The sequence below is a fragment of the Sceloporus occidentalis genome, unplaced genomic scaffold (genome assembly GCF_023333645.1).
Source record: "Sceloporus occidentalis isolate IW3139 unplaced genomic scaffold, rSceOcc1.0.p SCAF_4, whole genome shotgun sequence".
In the NCBI taxonomy this organism is placed as follows: Eukaryota; Metazoa; Chordata; class Lepidosauria; order Squamata; family Phrynosomatidae; genus Sceloporus; species Sceloporus occidentalis.
In genome coordinates, this window is record NW_028316984.1 from 22,767,029 (window position 1) to 22,784,924 (window position 17,896).

At 39.2% G+C, this 17,896-nt stretch overlaps 1 protein-coding gene across 4 annotated transcripts; it reads left to right on the plus strand.

Annotated features, from left to right (window-relative positions):
- Window positions 1-118: 118 nt before the first annotated feature.
- TYW5 (tRNA-yW synthesizing protein 5) lies at window positions 119-14,757 on the plus strand. 4 transcript variants are annotated; one of them, XM_089519480.1, is made up of 8 exons: window positions 124-380; window positions 2,162-2,316; window positions 4,171-4,240; window positions 5,533-5,577; window positions 7,421-7,558; window positions 8,134-8,197; window positions 11,231-11,347; window positions 14,483-14,757. In XM_089519480.1, the coding sequence occupies exons 1-8, from the start codon at window positions 294-296 to the stop codon at window positions 14,737-14,739; spliced, it is 933 nt and encodes a 310-aa protein (XP_089375606.1). In that variant the 5' UTR covers window positions 124-293; the 3' UTR covers window positions 14,740-14,757. The 4 variants fall into 4 exon arrangements, with proteins under 4 accessions (XP_089375608.1, XP_089375606.1, XP_089375605.1 ...); XM_089519479.1 differs by having other exon boundaries at window positions 175-380; window positions 8,110-8,197; XM_089519481.1 differs by having other exon boundaries at window positions 299-384; window positions 8,110-8,197.
- Window positions 14,758-17,896: the final 3,139 nt, after the last annotated feature.

Here is a 17,896-nt window from a genome sequence, read left to right on the forward strand (position 1 = left end):
GATACTGCTCTAACTGCCCTGGCTCAATGTTAGGGAATCCTGGGAGCAGTGTTTTTATAAGTAGAGAGATCATGTGGCACCTTTGAGAAGTATTTTTGTGAGACCTTGAGCCTTCTCTGCCAGTTCCCCAGGATTCCCTAATAGCACCGAGCCAGGATTAAAGGGGTCTCAAACTGGATTGTTTCTGCAGTGTGTTCTGTCCCTCCTTGTTCCAGGCGGGTCCTGGTTTCCGGGAGGAATAAATAAAGGGGAGCACACAGTGGGAAGAAGCATGAGGAAGGGAGGCAGCTGTCATGGAGGGTGACGAGCCTGTCCTCCTTCCAGTGGCTGAATATCCAGGGGCCACTCGGGAGAGCTTCCTCCGGGACATTTACCCCCTGGTAGGTAAGGCCTGGCTCTCCCAGGAGGAGGAGGAGGAAAGTGTGGCCAGGGCTACAAGCTGCTCTTTAGGAGGGCTTTGCAACCAGAGAGAGCAAGGGCTTCTAACAGGCTTGTTAGGAGGTTACAGCAGATTTTTAAAAATCCTCGTGTACATTACTGAGACTCCCATGACTTCATTCAGTGTACATGTCTACTCAGTGTTAGGTTTTAACAATTAACAACAGTGCATTCAATTTACTTTCCCTTAGTCAGCCCATGTTGCCCAAATGTAACAGTAAAGGATACAGAAACCATGCAGGAATAGCTGTGTTGGCCATTGAACAAATGCAAACAAAAATCCATCAGTGATACCTTTATTGGCCAACCAAAATGCACAATATACTTGTTGCAAGCTTTCAAAGCTCCATCAGGCAAGATGTTACAAACCAAACAGGGGAAAAACAACAATTGGAGATAATAGTCAGATGTTTACATGTTGTTTCAGCCCTTAATAAAGATGGTATACTGGGGAGGATATATTTTGTGCAGGCAAATGATATAATGAGTGGAGGGAGCCATATTTCCTCCTAGCAGCTTTCCAGCAGCTGCAAGAAAAATGTCTGTAACATATCCCAGACTGGCCAAAATCAGTTCCCATTTTTACTGTCCTCATCCCCACCATCAATATGGGTGAACTCTAGTTTCTAGTGATCATTGATCTAGTGATCAGGAGTCCTGTTTGTGCAGTGGTTAAATGCTAGTACTGTAGTCACTCACTCACAAACTTCAAGGTTGTGAGTTCAATCCCAGTCAGGAGCTCAGGGTTGACTCAGCTTGGCATCCTTCTGTAGGTTGCTAAAATGAGTACCCAGCTTGTTGGGGGCAATTAGCTTACACTTTGTAAACCATTTAGGAAGTGCTTAAGTACACTGACAAGTGGTATAGAAATGTGCTTGCTATTGCTGTCATTGATTTTGGGCATTTTAACATGAAAATGTCTTCATTATAGGAAATTACACCTTGAGAGCATCTAGTCTGACTCCAACTAAAAAGAACTTGTGAGTCTTGGTTGAACTCTTAGATAGGTCATTGAATTACTCATAGAGTCTCAGGGTTCAGTTTACAAGAGCAAGTCCTGCCCAGACACCTCCAGAGCTCGGCTCAGTTTTTGCTGTGTTGTTGTTGTGTGCCTTCAAGTCATTCCCCACTTATAACCACCCTTTTATCCTGGGTGGTAGAATTCAAAGACATAGCCCTGTTAGTCTGTGGAAGCAGTATGGAGAGAGATCTTGTAGCCCCTTTGAGACTGAGGTCCAAAAGTAAAAACACTTGCAGAAATAATCCAGTTGGAGACTGCAAGTACATTTCTATACTGCTTATCAGTGCACTTAAACACTCCCTATGCAGTTTACAAAGTGTAAGCTAATTGCCCCCAACAATCTGGGGACTCATTTTAGCAACCTCCTCGGAAGGATGCAAGCCTGAGTCAAGCTTGAGCCCTTTTGCTGGTATTGAACTCGTAACCTTGTGGTTTGTGAGTGAGTGGCTGCAGTACAGGCATTTAACCACTGTGCCACCACGGCTCCTATTAAGTGCTTGTATTCCAGCACTTAAACCACTACATAGGAGAAGCCCCACTTCATGTGGATAGGGGTATTAAAAGTATATATGTACAGTAGTATTACTGATCACATTGCATCAGTTGAACCTTAAGTTTATCTTAACTGTTTGTACTTTGTGTATTTCTGTAGCATAAATAGTGATATGTTTGTTCAATAATTGTTTCTTCTTAAAATCTCAGAGAAAGCCAGCAGTGCTGAAAGGAATTGATTTGGGTCCTTGCATGACTAAGTGGACAGTGGATTACCTCAGTCAAGCATCAGGAAGCAAAGAAGTAAAGGTTCATGTTTCCACTGTACCACAGATGGATTTTCTCAGCAAGAATTTTGTATACAGGTATTTATCTCTTTGCTTTATATCTAGAGGAACACTGTTAAATTTAAAAGGTTTTAAATGTACTGTTGCTTGAAGCGGTTTGTAACATTAATGCTTGCACTTCAGAAATTCTGCTCCTATCTTCCAGTTGTCACCTTGTGATTAGGTATTTTATATTTTATCTATCTATCTATCTATCTATCTATCTATCTAATCTATCTATCTGTTGTCCCCTTTTTTGTGACTGCTATTCTGTGAACTCTTATCACTTTACTACAGCCATACTTCACTTTACTACAGACCTACATGCTCTGTGTGACCTATCAGGCAAGAAGCAGCTACTGGCTATGTGCAGCAATTCACAAGGGGATCAATAAACCAATAAACTGTATTATGGCTGCAACCTTATGTTGTGTAAATGGAATGCACCCCATGGCCATTTAATAGCAGGCACATGGGCAACATCTAGCCGTGGTTTCACAGTTGAGAGAACAGAACAAATATCATTCCCCCAGGTGGGTGATGTTGGTTCTTCTGGTTGTAGAAGTACAGCAGGACACTGCCTGGGCACCTTCCACCAGCTGTTAAGTGATTGTAAGGTCCATTCCAGCAGTAGGAAGCTACCTTCTACATGGGAAGGCGGTTGCACAAGGAGGTATGCAATATCTCCTTCCACCACATTCCAAAGAATGTCATATAGTGGCATAACATGCCAGTATATTAAAGCCTTTGGTCCTCATTGATCCGTCTCAAAATGCTAATAGATATGGTTAAAACTCTTTTAATCTTTTAAGTCTATTCTAATTTGTTTACTATAATTAATATTTTAGTCTATTTAAATTATCTTTATCAATTTAAATTGTTTGCATTGGTTTTACTTGTCTGCTGTACTGTGATCTTTTGGCAGGATAGAAATATTTTAATAAATAAATGACCCATCCCATGTTACACTAGCATATGTCACCAATAGGAGTCTGTCAATTAATTCCAGTTGTCTACTACTTTCTGTGCTGTGAATTTCTTTTGCAGACTTTTAATGGGGTAATTGTTGGAACTATTTTTGAAAACTTAATTGTCCCATTCCTGCTTCCTGTCTCTTGATACACAGACTTATTTGTTTTGCTGTGACTGTGAATAATTATGCCTTCATTACCAGTGTACCAAATAGCATGTCATCACCAAAAAATGAATTAATACAATTGTCTATTTTGATTTGTCTGTGAAATTCCAAAGCTGTTTTCTGCTTCTTTCCTTACAACTCAGTTAGTGACCCATTCAAACATGACCAGGGACATAAAGTACTTTTCCTAACATTTCAGATGGATCTGCATCAAAAAATGTGAAAGCACTGATTTTGTATAACATCACAAGTATAAATGGAAACAGGAAAGGGATTGTGCTGGGACACTTCTAATTTGTTCCATTGAAATGAATAGGACTAGTAATTAAGCTCCACTGGGTTAATTGTGACATACTTTCTTGCCAATGTTAATAAATTACCACTACCAACAAAAAAGAAATATAAAAAGCTTGATACTGTGTAAATAGTATATAGGGAGAAAGAGAAAGGGAGAGAGTTTTACACAGTATCAGGATTTTCATATTTCTTTTATCTTGGTAGTGGTGATTTGTTAATATTGACAAGAAAGTATGCCACAATGAAACCAGTGCGGTTTAATTCCAAATATATATAGACAACAAATATTTGGATTTTAAACATGTTTATTTGGAAATAAATTTATGTTTAAAGGTGCTGCCTTAATCTTTTGGCAATAACTATTGGTGTGGTGTCACTTAGCTATTACAAGACCTTTTTAATGTAAATGTCTTGATAAAGATATTTTTTATATATATATATATATATTAAAATTTCAGAACATTGCCTTTTGATGTATTTGTAAGGAGAGCAGCTGAAGCCAAACATACAGAGTATTTTATTTCAGAGGTAGGTGAATAATTTAATACCTATGACTGTAATTACAGTAACACACACACACACACACACACACACAACTAAGCATGAACCTTAGACTCATACAAGCCATTTTATTCCCTGTTACCATGTATGGATGTGAGAGCTGGACAGTTAAGAAAGCGGATAGGAAGAAAATCCATTCATTCGAAATGTGGTGCTGCAGAAGAGTGCTGAGAACACCATGGACAGCCAAAAAGACAAACAAATGGGTCCTAGAATAGATCAAACCAGAAATTGCTCTGAAAGCTAAGTTGACAAAACTGAGACTGCAGTACTTTGGACACATTATGAGAAGGCACGACTCACTGAAAAAAAAAATAATGCTAGGAAAGATAGAGGGAAGCAGAAAGAAGGCCACATGCTAGATGGACTCTATAAAAGAGGCCATGGGTATGAATTTGCAGAAACTGAGCAGAGCAGTAGAGGACATGGAGTCTTGGAAATATCTCAACTACAGGGTCGCCATGGATCAAGACCAACTCAAGGGTGCTTAACAACAAAAACAACTGTAATTACATTGAAAATTGACTGTTGGTGAATGAGGGGATGTATAAATTCATTTGAAAAAAACATTCTGCAAAATACCATAAATGAGAGATAACACACTGGAAGAGTGCCAAGTTGGATGAATAAATTGGTTTATTGCAAATAGTTAACAGGAGGACCTTTTAATGGAAATTTCACCACTTATTGGAACTTTTATGCTAAATGTGTAGAATGGTTTCAGTCAACCAGATACTTTTTTTTTTTTTTTGGTGGGGGGAAGGAATGTCTGACAAACTTTCTGGTATCTCCACTTAAAAGGATACGGGAAAGGAAGGAAAAAATCTTTTCTAGAGCTCAACAGACCTAGTATATGGTGCTTCCTAAGTTCCTTTTTTCTGTCCAGTCTCTGAGATACATGGCAAAGGTCGGAAAGATTGTGAGGGGTGGGGGCAGAATTATCAGCAGAGCTGGCTAGATTTTATTCTATTCTCCTGTGCAACTTAGTTTTTGCCTTTGCTAACTGACCTCAGATGTCAGGATTGAGCATGCTTTAAATCTAATTGAATAAAATAACTATCTGTAATTTATTTCTTTATGTTATCCTTATATTAATTCATATTTTAATTAATTCTTATTCTTCTGAATGACTGAAGATATACTAGCAAATCAGATGGGATTTGACACGTTCTTTTGTTAGTTTTCTGCCATCACTTTATTTCATTAGTAAAATGATTGTCTGTTTTTTGCAATGACTTCTTTGCATGTTTGTTTTTAAGGACGAAAAATATTATTTGCGATCACTGGGAGAAGACCCACGAAAGGTGTGTAACATAATAGCTCATCTTTAACACTGTCAGGCTGTTACTTTGTTGTCCTGAATGTGCCTGACCTTAGTTTAGTCCTTTGTCCCTGGTTTTGGAAAACGTAAGGTTAAATGGAAGAGAACAAGGCAACCTGAATTAGTTAGAAGTGAAACATTGACTGGGTCAGTTAAAGAGGGGATGCTTTCTCTTCCATTCAGTTTTTAAAACAAACTCAAGTCCTTTCTGTTCCATTTATGAGTTCATTTGCAAATCTGTTTTAAATAATGGAGCTGAATGAAATTCCTATACATGTACATCAACCAAATTCAAAACTATAGTTATTCCCAGCATTAAGAGCACCATATTTTACTTATCCTTCTATTACAGAGCTATTAAACATAAGGGGCTTGTCAGAAATAAATATGTGGCCACTTAAATTCAGCATCACCACAAACTGAGTTGAATATGTGAGGGCTTCTAAGAATTAAGCACACAAAATACATTGGATGGATGAATTTGGCAGTTTCACTTTCTTCCACATTCAGATTTTTTCTTCCAAAAATCTCAGGTTATTTCCATACTGAAGAAATTTGTGATGTGGGAAAGTTCTTTCTTTCTAAAAAATCATACATTACTAATTTTCATTCTTGACTCATAGAGTCATAGGCTTGAAAATATATAAGCCATGTTAACAAAAGGCTCCACAGTTAAAGGAGCTAATGAATTGCCTTCCCTTTCTAAATGAGCTTGAACTATGTTACTCTGACCCTGGAGTAAGCAATAGTTTTCTGCCCCAGAACTCTCTGGGGAGTGCATGGAGTGCCAAAAATGCATCATGATGATGGAGGTGGGAGGATATGTCACATGTTGTGTGTATAGGAGGGAGGTGTAGAGTTTCAACTTACTGAAAAAAAGTAAATTGAGTCTCTGTATCTTTCCAAGAGAGTTGATTCACTTTTCTTCAAGTCCAGAAGAAGGCCAGTCTGGGAATTTTTGGAGGAGTCAAGGGCTAGAAAAAACAGACGTGGAGAGGCTATGTGCAGCCCCAGAGTTGCAGACCTCTCTCCCAGACTCTAAGTACTGTACACACACATACACACACCTGAGCTGTTCCTACCATACGCATGTCTTTCTTGCCATGTCACTAAACAACATCCTGGGTGCTACAGGCGTTGGAATTGAATGTGGAGTTCGGTGTCTTTAAAGACACAAAATAAATGCAATATAATCACATTTGTATACTTTGGCGAGTTACAAACGGCCCTCAAGGGGCCGTTTTCCCGCCCCCCGCCGCCATTCGCTGAGTAGGGAAGCCCCAGCGGCCAGACCGTGAGGCTTCCCTGCGCAGCGAAAAAGGAGCGCCGAAATGGCGCTCCTTTTCGAAACGTGGAAGTGGCACCGCGAGGGGCGGAGCGCGCCCATGCGGCATCACTTCTGCCGCGACACGTCTGGACGCACAGCATCCAAGACGTTTAAATGGCGGCGCCCATGTGGATGGGCGCCACCATTTACGACGCGCTCCGTGCATACTGGGAGGAAGGGCCGTGAGGAAGGTAAGAACCTTCCTAATCCTAATACGGCCCTTCCTAACCCTAGTACGCACAGAGCGCGTACTTTATGGCGGTTTGTAACCCGCCACTGAATCTTTTAGTGAAGTATTTCAAGCAGCTTGTATGTCTGCCTTGACAATTTTATCATTAGTTTCCTAAATGTCTAATATCCCTCCATGGAAAGTTTAGGGTTGTGCGCTTGTGTAGAAAAGAAATATGGGCTCAAATGTACATAATATGATTCTTAGCTGTCCCTGAGGAATGAGGTTTCACCTGTTCAGGATCCTGACTGTTATGTCTTTTTGTTTCAGGATATTGCAGATCTTCGAAAACAATTTCCCCTGCTGGCAGGTGATATTCAGATCCCAGAATACTTTGAAAAAGAGCAGTTCTTTTCCACTGTTTTTCGTATAAGCTCAGCAGGATTACAGCTCTGGACACATTATGATGTAAGAAATACACCTTTAAGATGGGATGGGAAGCCTTTTGCCATTGCGCCTTTTTGATTTACAACTCCCATGATCCCTTACCATTGACTAGTATGCCCCTGTATTTCAAGTGCTGGGGAAAAATGTGAAGGATTCAGCTGCATTCGTTTTCTGCCTGTGGACTTGACATAAGTTGCTAGTTGGCAACCATGTAAGCAAACTGTTGGGCTGCCTACACCTTTAGTGTCGCCTAGAGTGAAGCCTCTTATGTTAACTTTCCACCCAAATATATTCACCCAAACCTATTTGCAAGGAGAGCATATCAGTCTATTATTTTAATGGCCAGGTATTGCAAGGACAGTTGCTTGCAAGTTAGAACCCTTGTTGAAACAGGTACCATTCTCTCCATGGTGACATAAACCAAGCTTAATGAACCCTCAGGTGATTTGCACAATAACCACAAAAGACTATTACCATTTCTTTTGCAGGAAATACTTAGCAGGGCTGAAGTGATACTGAAATACATCTCTTGCATTTGTTAAGTAACATTGCACATATTATTTTATTGGTAGGTAATGGATAACTTCTTAATTCAGGTGACAGGGAAGAAACGGGTGGTGCTATACAGTCCTCGTGATGTACCATATTTGTATTTGTCAGGTATGTAAATGCTATATTGTCATAATATGAAAAAGGCCATGCTTTGTTGTGCTGGCTGGGATGTTCCAGAAGTTCTGTTCTGAAAAAGTAATGGCTGGAATCCTGCTGGAGATATGTGTAAGCACTGTAGTTAATGTGCTGCACATTGAATCACCTCCTGACTGCCTCAATTACCACTTACTAGGAAGCAGTCACTGTGATTGACAAGGGATCTATTCTCGATTGATTAGGAAGCAGCTGACTGACATTCTCACCCTTTCCTGTGAGTTATCTCCAGTGCATTTGGGTCCTGTTGCAACTCCCCCTTGCGCCAGGAATCACTTGCATGAGGGATAGGTTGGGCTGTCAGCCAGTTGCATCCTGAGTGATAGGGAAACATTGATCACAATGGCTGCTTCCAAGTAAGTGGAGACTGGGGGACTTTCACAGTCCCTGGGCAGCTCTTAAACTAGGGATCATGAATAGAAAATAGCCAAGAAAGTGTAACCCTAGGTTACACATTAATAACTACCCAACAGGATTCTGGACGTTATTTCCAAGTAATGCATTTTTTTTTCCAGGAGAGAGCAGTTTACTGCTGAAGAAGAGCTGTTGGGTCAGACCAAATGCCTCTCCAGTCCAGTATCCTATTTCCCTTCCTGGCCAACTCAAAGCATCTGGGAATTCCACCCGCACAATATAGAAGCAATTGAATTCTTCTCTTTCTAATTCCTAGCAGTTGGTACTCAACACTGCCTCATAAACCTGGAAACTGCATATTAGCATTTTATCTAATAGCCAGTGAAAGAACTTTCCTGTGTGAATTTGTCTAAGTCTCTTTTAAAACCACCTAAGTTAGTGGCAATTATTTCTTCCTGTGGAAGCAAATTTCTTAAAATTAATTATGCATTGTTGTACAGTCATCCCTCTGCAACCAGATTGTGTTCCTGGTCTTGTTTTTGCAGACAAAAATTGAACTTCTCCACCTTCTGCCTCAATTATGTAGTCTATTTGATTTCTGTATTGGACATCAGGTGAGGTCCATGCATACAATCATAGAATAATGGAGTTGGTAGAGCCCAGAAAGACCATCAGTCCAAGTCCCTGCCATGAAGGAATGCACAAAGCACCCACAAAAAATGGCCATCCAGTCTTAATTTAAAAATCTCCCAAAAGGGGGAATTTATCATGCTCCAAGGCAATATAGACCATTGTCCAACAGCTCTTATCACCAGTATGTGCTTCCTAATGTTTAGGTGACATCTCTTTAGTTTTTTTAAGAATATTTATGATGAGCAAACTGTTATTCTCCTGCTTCATTTCTTGATAAAAAGCCAAATTTTTGTAGTTTTTCATTCTGCTCATTTCCTACATTTGCATTCCAGTTGTCTGTGATTAACGAGAAGTCCTATTTTGGCATGTTACCAATTTCGCCCTAAGCTCCAGCACAGAATCTTTTTTCTTCTTCCTCTGGAGTTGGAGCTTATACTTGGATTATACTTATACTGAAGTCTTATTGATACTATTTGATTAGACTTTGCTACATCTCTCCTGACCTTTAATGCCACACTGTTTCTTCTTAGTTCATTTCCTAAAACACTGTCCCATTCCTGTCCACTTTAGCTCACTCACCCCAAGTATTGCAAGGTTGATACATTCAATTTTTGTTTTACTATGCTTAGTTTCTTCTAATTCACCCTTCTCACATTCCTTGATCTATGTGTTGTGCAGCTTCAGAGTTCCCTTTCGCCTCTGATCAAGTCCATAGCTGAATGTCCTTTCAGCTTGAGTCCATTTGCACCAGTAGCTACAGAGCTACTCGCAATTGTCCTCTGTAATTCCCCAGTAACTCATTGAGTGCCTTCCAACCTGGAAGTGTCATTTTCTGGCACAATCTCTTGTTTCATCTTGGATTGTTTCATCATAGGATATTCATGGCAAAAGACATTCAAAAGAGGTTTACTGTCCCTCCTTCTGCACAGTACTAACAATTGGTAGCTATGGCACCACTGATAGTTGAGATATCTTGCAGAGTGTCACCCTCCACTATTGCTGCTACCCAAGCAAAAACTTGTCTGACATAGGAGACTGCAGCACTAGCACTACTCCTGTACCACAGCATTGCCTCTTCACTTGAAGAAACACATAGTAATACGACTTTGTAAAGGTAGTGCCATGTGGTGTTAATACACCTGATAATACTATAGCCTGTTACAGACTGCCAAAATAAAGCTGCTTCGGGTCTCTTTGGAGGTATGCTGTTTAAATGATGCATGGGTCCGGAGGTCGCGCCAACGCCACACTCCATTCCTAAGCATTGGAGTGCAGCTTTGGTGCAGCTTCCAGATTCTTAGGATGCATGCATCATTTAAACAGCATACCTCCAAAGAGACCCGAAGCAGCTTTATTTTGGCTGTCTGTAACAGGCCTATGTTTAATAAAGCCTTTAACCATTTTACCCAGAATTGATGATAAAGAGTCTGTAGTTTGTTTTAAAAATCACCCATGACTATTATTATAAAGTGTAGTAGTCTTCTTTCTGACCAAACCTTTTTGGATATCACCTCCATTATTTAAAAATAGGAAATGAGACAAACTGAGTGTTTTCCTGTTCAGATAATTAGCAAGAGCAGATAACTCACCAACAATATTCAGTTTGCTAGAAATCAGTGCCATCCAGACAGCTGTTCTGTATGGTACTGTTTGAATTATATATGAGACAGCCAACTTTTTATTAAATAAAAAGCCAGATCTACAAATAAACTTTATGGAAATTATTGACCTTAGTATATGAAACCCAACACTGTCCGTAACACTTTTGCTATTGCACAGAAAAAATACATGTCATTCTGATCAACTTTCACTTTAATTGCACAGCTGAATTTGGTTCAGTAATATTTGATAACTTCTGATTTGATAGATAAGACCCACAGAAAAATGGTATGGGTTTTAACAAACCAGATCTGTAGTTATAGAGCAATCTCCACCTCCAGAATCTTGATGTATCAGCCTGGGGAGTAATATTGCCTAATAGAAACAGTGATCTTTTTTCAGGCACAAAATCTGAAGTTCTAGATGTGGACAAGCCAGACTTGAAGAAATATCCTCTCTTTGTCAAGGCCAAACGTTATGAATGTCAGCTGAAAGCAGGAGATGTCTTGTTCATTCCAGGTAAGAGGACACATAAATGCCTTTAGTCCCCCCCCAACCTTTTTGATTACCATTTAGTGGCCATATATGTATAAATGAAACTTTTATACCATCTGCCTTGATCCATCTCTCACTTCGAAACAGTCACTGAGGGTAACTAATTGGTTGTGACCTGGAATACTTGGGCTAAACTGAGTGTCTGAAAATATGGGGAAAGTCAAATCTTCCATTTTAGTTTTAAATTCAATGAAACATGATTATACCACTAACTGTATAAATACAATTTATGATTTGGTTAAATGCCTTGTTAAAAAAGCCTGATGTGTGACTCTCAAAATGCCACCCCAAGCTGTTACAAGAGAAGATGAAGCTTTTGAATCTACCCAAGTGAACATTTGTGCCATACATACCTAAAACCCTTGCATACAAAGTATGACTTCTGTGTGAGGACCTTATTAAAAATCTGCTTTGGAAATAAATCCTGAGCCCTACTTATGTGAAAGGACTAAACAAGAAGATAACAACTTGAGGCTTTTGTGAGCATTGTTGGACTGCAACCCCCTTCATCCATCCACCATTGGCAGTGGTGACTAGGGCTGATGGGTGTTGCAATGCAATATCTGGTGGAACACAAGTTGCTCTAGATATTACTGTTTCAGTGACTGGATGTCTGAATTTGTAGGGCATACTCCATCTTTTACCTCCAGTGTAATAAACCACCATTACCAGAGCATTACTGAAATAATTTAGCAACTTTCTGGACAGACATACCAGTAGAAATAATTTAGTTGCGTAACAGTTTATTTGTAGCCTTGTAGAGAGCCAGCGTAGTGTAGTGGTTTGAGCACTGTATTATGACTCTTAGACAAGGGTTCAGATTCTCCACTCGAGCATAAAATCCAATGGGTGATCTGGGGCAAGTCATACTCTGTTGCAGAGGATGGCAATGGCAAATCTCCTTTGAAAGAACTTGCCAAGAAAACACTGCAATAGATTTGCTCGCCATAAGTAAAAAATTACTTGGAGGCACACCTACCATATTGGTATTTCCAGTTAGCCCTCAGTGACTTAATTCTGTCCCAGAAAGAATCTATTATTATTATTATTATTATTATTATTATTATTATTATTAAAGCCATTTCATAATCCTTTTTGTCATTCAATACCGGAAATTGGAAACTTCCTGTACATTATAGGTTGTCTTCGTTGGCCCAAAGATTTGTAGCTCTGATCATGAAAATGTTCTTCTGCTTGGTATTGGTGAATAACTTAGCCTTTGTCTACATAACACTATATCACAAACACGAGGTAGTCCATCAAACAGGATGTGCAGTCGTCTTGGCTTGCAGTGATGCAGTTGTAGTCTTCATAGCTAGCAGTTATATTATCTTCCACTTGTTATGCCATTTTAACATGCTACTGATGCATTCATTTTACATTACACAGCATCTCTCTGCTGTTTTCTGTTATCTTGTCCCAGCTAACTCTAGCTGCTGTCTGATCTTGTCAAAAGAGTTTGTGTTTGAAATAGTATAGAGAGGCGTGTACTGAAACCCTATGAATTTACCCTTGTCAGAATATTACATCTTTAACAGGCCATGAATACATTAGAGCTTTTTGTCACAGGATATATTGCAACTTGCTAAGTAAACAGTAATAATACTTTAAGGAAATGGTTTTCGTTTGGTAGACATTCATATGTCAAGCACTATTAAGTTCTCTTTAGTGTAATGGTTGAGTTCAGCTGTTGCTCAGCAACAAAATTTTCTTGAAAAATAAAAGGCATATAAATATTGGAATAAAAGTATTGGAAAAAATAAATGCTGGAAAACATGAAGATGGACTGTAAGGTATAAGACTCGTGTCTTGCATCAAACTTCTTGAAGTCAACCACCGCATTGCTTTTGATTAAGCTGAGCCGTTTTGATGGGAAAGTATTAAAAAACATATTCGTTGTATTCAGCCTCTGAAGAGAAAATGGTTAATGTTGTCATGTCTTTATGTTGTTTCCAACTTATGACAACCCAAAAGTGAATCTATCATGGGGATTTCTAGGGTTAAGAGTAACTTTCCATGGCTGCACAGGGAATTAAACCCGTGTCTCCAGACTAATAGCTCAACATTCAAACTACTAAATTTGCTAGTGCTGATGCTGAAAGTTAAAATGTTGTTTATTTCAACATACAATGTCTGCATTGGATTTTTGTTTTCACAAAAAAAAATAAAAAAAAAATAGTTGCCTTACACCAGCGGTTCTCAACCTATGGGTTGAGACCCCTTTGGGGTCGAACACCCTTTCAGTCACCTAAAACCATTGGGAAACACATATTTCTGATGGCCTTAGGAGCAACAAAAATAATTTTATGGTTGGGGGGTCACCACAACATGAGGAACCGTATTAAAGGGTTGCAGCATTAGGAAGGTTGAGAACCACTGCCTTATACAAACTGTGGCCCAGTATTCACACTCAACAGCATGCGTTGCAGCCCATGAATTAACATACCTTTTTTGCTGCTTAAACTGAACTTCGAAAACAAGATTGGGGAAGAAAGCTGTCAAGCTTTTGGCAAACCTAAATAGCATGGTTTAATGAGGCTGTATTCAGTTTGAGGGTATTCATGTTATTAAAAGACTACCCTGTGTGTTACATTATTCATGAAAGTTTGGATAAAGAGTTGCCCAGGGTAGAACCCTGTGAACTAGATGATTTCATGGGGCGGGGAAGATTTTTGCCAGGCCTTCCTAGAACCTAGAAATGGGAGCGAATGCTAGAGGTGGCAGGAAAAGTGAGAATTGGTATAAACAGCCTCCCCCCTTACTGCAGCCTTTAGTAGATCTAGCTTGGTTTCACAAACACAAAAGGAGTTCTGTCATTCACAGTGGTTTTAGCTATGGAAAAATCTTAAGCTCCACAGAAATTAAAGGAACATCCTGGACATACAATTAACATTTTACACAAAATGCTGAAGGCATTCAATCTTTTGGCAAGCAAAAATGTTCTTACAAAACCATTACAATTTGCTGCCCTTAGAAAAATTATTTGGCATTTTAAAGAAATGGTACCACATTGTTTGGACTAACAATATCCAACACTGAGTACAAAGATTTAGCATTTGCAAAACATCTTCTTTCAAGCCCTTTTTCCTTTTCTTACAGCTTTGTGGTTCCATAATGTGATTTCTGAAGAGTTTGGAGTTGGAGTCAATGTTTTCTGGAAACATCTTCCTTCCAATTGCTATGATAAAACAGACACTTATGGAAACAAAGATCTCACAGCTGCCTCAAGAGCTGTACAGATTTTAGATAGGGCACTGAAAACTCTAGAAGAGCTACCTGAAGAATACAGAGACTTCTATGGACGGAGAATGGTTTTACGCATCCAAGAGAAAACGTATAGCAGGAACTATGAATAAAGAACACTTTCAATTTTAGCAATTTCTTTTGACTTCAATATAAACATTGCACACCAACACTTCTTAAAAATAAACATATGAGAACCCTTATTGTTAAGCAGTTCATGCTTCATGCATGTGTTCACTGGACTTTGTTGCGAGTTCATACAATAGGAAATATGTTGTTCAGTGCTGAATACACACTGCAGCACTTAAATAGCAATAGAGCTACAGAAAAATACGAGTTTAACACAATAGGTCCTTCTCAGCTCATATGAAAGCTCCTTCCCCACAGGCTATTTTGCTTCCCTAGTGAAACTCTCTTGGAACTCAACAGCAGCTAAAGAATCTTTACAGCTCCAGCCTCCACCCTGAGAAAATAGTCCAAACACCTTCCAGCCAAGTGGCTCCTATTGATCCATGCCATGTATAATTTCTTTTAAAAACAAGGAAATTTATGAGTAGAAAAGTGATACTGGAAGGAAAAAGTATAGGCTGAACTTAATGTGGCAAGACAACTGGGGGAAGGAGGTTGTCACTGAAAGATTGACTTAGGTCCAAAATACACTGCAGAAATAATCCAGTTTGAAACCACTTTAACTGCCTTGGCTCAGTGCTAGGGAATCCTGGGAATTGTAGTTTGTTGTGGCGCCAGAGTTCCCTCTGACCGAGAAGGCTAAAGGTCTCACAAAACTACAGTTTGCAGAATTCCCTAGCACTGAGCCAGGGCAGTTAAAGCGGTCTCAAACTGGATTATTTCTGTAGTGTGTTTGGGACCTTACTTTCCTAAGACAAGTTTTGGGGCTTCTATGTTATAGGAGATGTATAATCATCTTCTGAATTGGGCTCATGAGGAGTGACAGGATTACAAGTAGCTGTTTCTCATTAATATGTGGACAAAAAGGCACTTTGGACATGTTGGCCTGTTACAGACTGCCAAAATAAAGCTGCTTCGGGTCTCTTTGGAGGTATGCTATTTAAATGGGTCCTAAGAGTCCGGAAGTCATGCCAAAGCCACACTCCATTCCTAGGCACTGGAGTGCAGCTTCCGGTTTCTTAGGATGCATGCATCATTTAAATAGCATACCTCCAAAGAGACCTGAAGCAGCTTTATTTTGGCAGTCTGTAATGGGCCGTTAAGAGTTTTAGAGTGTGATGAGCAAGCTACAGTTCAAAAAAGACCCTCAGACAGAAGGTGATACTTATTTCTCAGCAGTAACATTGGGAATTACACAGTACTCTAGCTACCTAGAGCAATTGGTTGATATCATCCAGGGGTGTAGAGTAAGGTTATCTATGCAACACCCATATAATTTAAATCAGGAAAAGGTAAGCTACAACATGGCCTTGATAATGGGATGGCTGTGGACTAATAAACTGAAGCTGAATCCTGACAACATGGCAGTACTATAGGTAGATTTTTATACAGGGGCTTTCAATTGTTGCTGTTTAAAAAAAAATAGACTGAATTTGCCCTGACAGTCAATAGAGACTAGCTTTACTAGCTTTTTCCTGCCAGTTGTAGCCACTCATGGAAAAAAAGAGATCCTCATCTGTGATCTATGCTCCAGTATGTTTTGAACTGCAACTTTTCGGTGTCCCCATGAGCATGGCTCATGGCAAGGGGTTATGGGAGGTTTGGTCAGAAAATATCTGCAGGGCCAAAGGTTTCTCACCCCTGCTGTAATGTTGAGAGGAACTACTGAAAATGCTGCTGGAGCTTTAACTCATGCAGAGTTTGGCAAGTAAACTTCTGACTAGTTTAACAAGATGGAGCCTTATACAAAATATTAAGGAATTACATTGATTCCCTTTTTGCAACCAAGTTCAAGATATAGTTGACTACCTCTAAAAGCCTGTACAACATTAACATCTGCCAGGGAAGATCTTCAAGTGGCAATAATGTAAAATTCAACAGTGAGTCCCTTCTCTGTGCCAACAACCCAACTCTGGAATGCCTTCCCAAGGGAAATGCAACTGGTACCAAACACACTCTTCAGCATCAAATCAATGTTTTTCCTTTTCGCCAGGCAATTTAAGGTTAATAACTGCTGTTGTTGGTTGACTGAATAGCATTTACATCTTACCTTCTAATGTTATTTTATTGCATTTGTCTTTTTATAATGTTATAAGTGTTGTCCACTGATCGCTTGTGGATAAAGGACCATTTATAAATTTTAAAATAGCAATTAAAATTTGTAGTAGTAGCTCCTCGTTCAAAATTGTGAAATGACTTAAATTGTGTATTATACTTAAGAAGGTTTTAGGCATTCAGTATTAATTTATACAGCTGAAAGTGTTCTTATATTTTTCCAATGGGTGTTTTAGTTATAATAGGCAATTAGGCAATTAATAATGTCCAGAACAGGCCTCAACTGGTTCAAGAGAAGGTGAGCAACATCCACAGATTTCTCTAACAGAACCTGTATTGTATTTCTAGCACACTGGCTAGTTTAGAATGAATAGGTTGTCATGCTATTGGTTATTAGATTATTTTTTAATGGGGAAAATAATCCAGTGCCAAATAACATTTTGATGACACTTGATTCAACCTATTCTTTTCAGTGGAGTACTTTAGAATGTAACTTGTCAAGTTCTGTGAGTTTATCCAATGAGGCATGCAGTACTAATGAATACACTACTGCCAATGGATGAAGGATCTGTGAGAGGAAAACTGGGACTTGCAACACTAGGGAGATTATCCCAACAGCCTTTTGTCAACAGCAGTAGTTTAGAGAAAACAGGATGCTATCACAAGAGTCTAACAATGCACTTCTAATAAATGGAAAACAGGCTTAGTTTTGGTTTAACGGGATAATATCTGAAGGTCTGAACGACAAGTTCTGAACAGAATTTGGTATATTTTCCCTCCAGACAGTAGGCAGATTTAATCTTGCATTATGGAAAATAGGTGCTTTAACTAGGAATTCACAAGTTTTGGCAAGGCAGCACTTTCTAAAAATACTGTGATATGCCTAACAGAACAGCTTATGTACCAGCTGGAACAACCGGAAATACACTTTCAATACTGAAGGATTTTTTTTTCCTGGGCAGACTTAGAACACCGAGTTGGAAACTACAGACAGATATCAATATTAGACATTTCAAAACTTATACAATGTGCTCATGTATCAGTCTATCCAATATCAGCAGTTTATTCCAGAACTGTTTATATTTT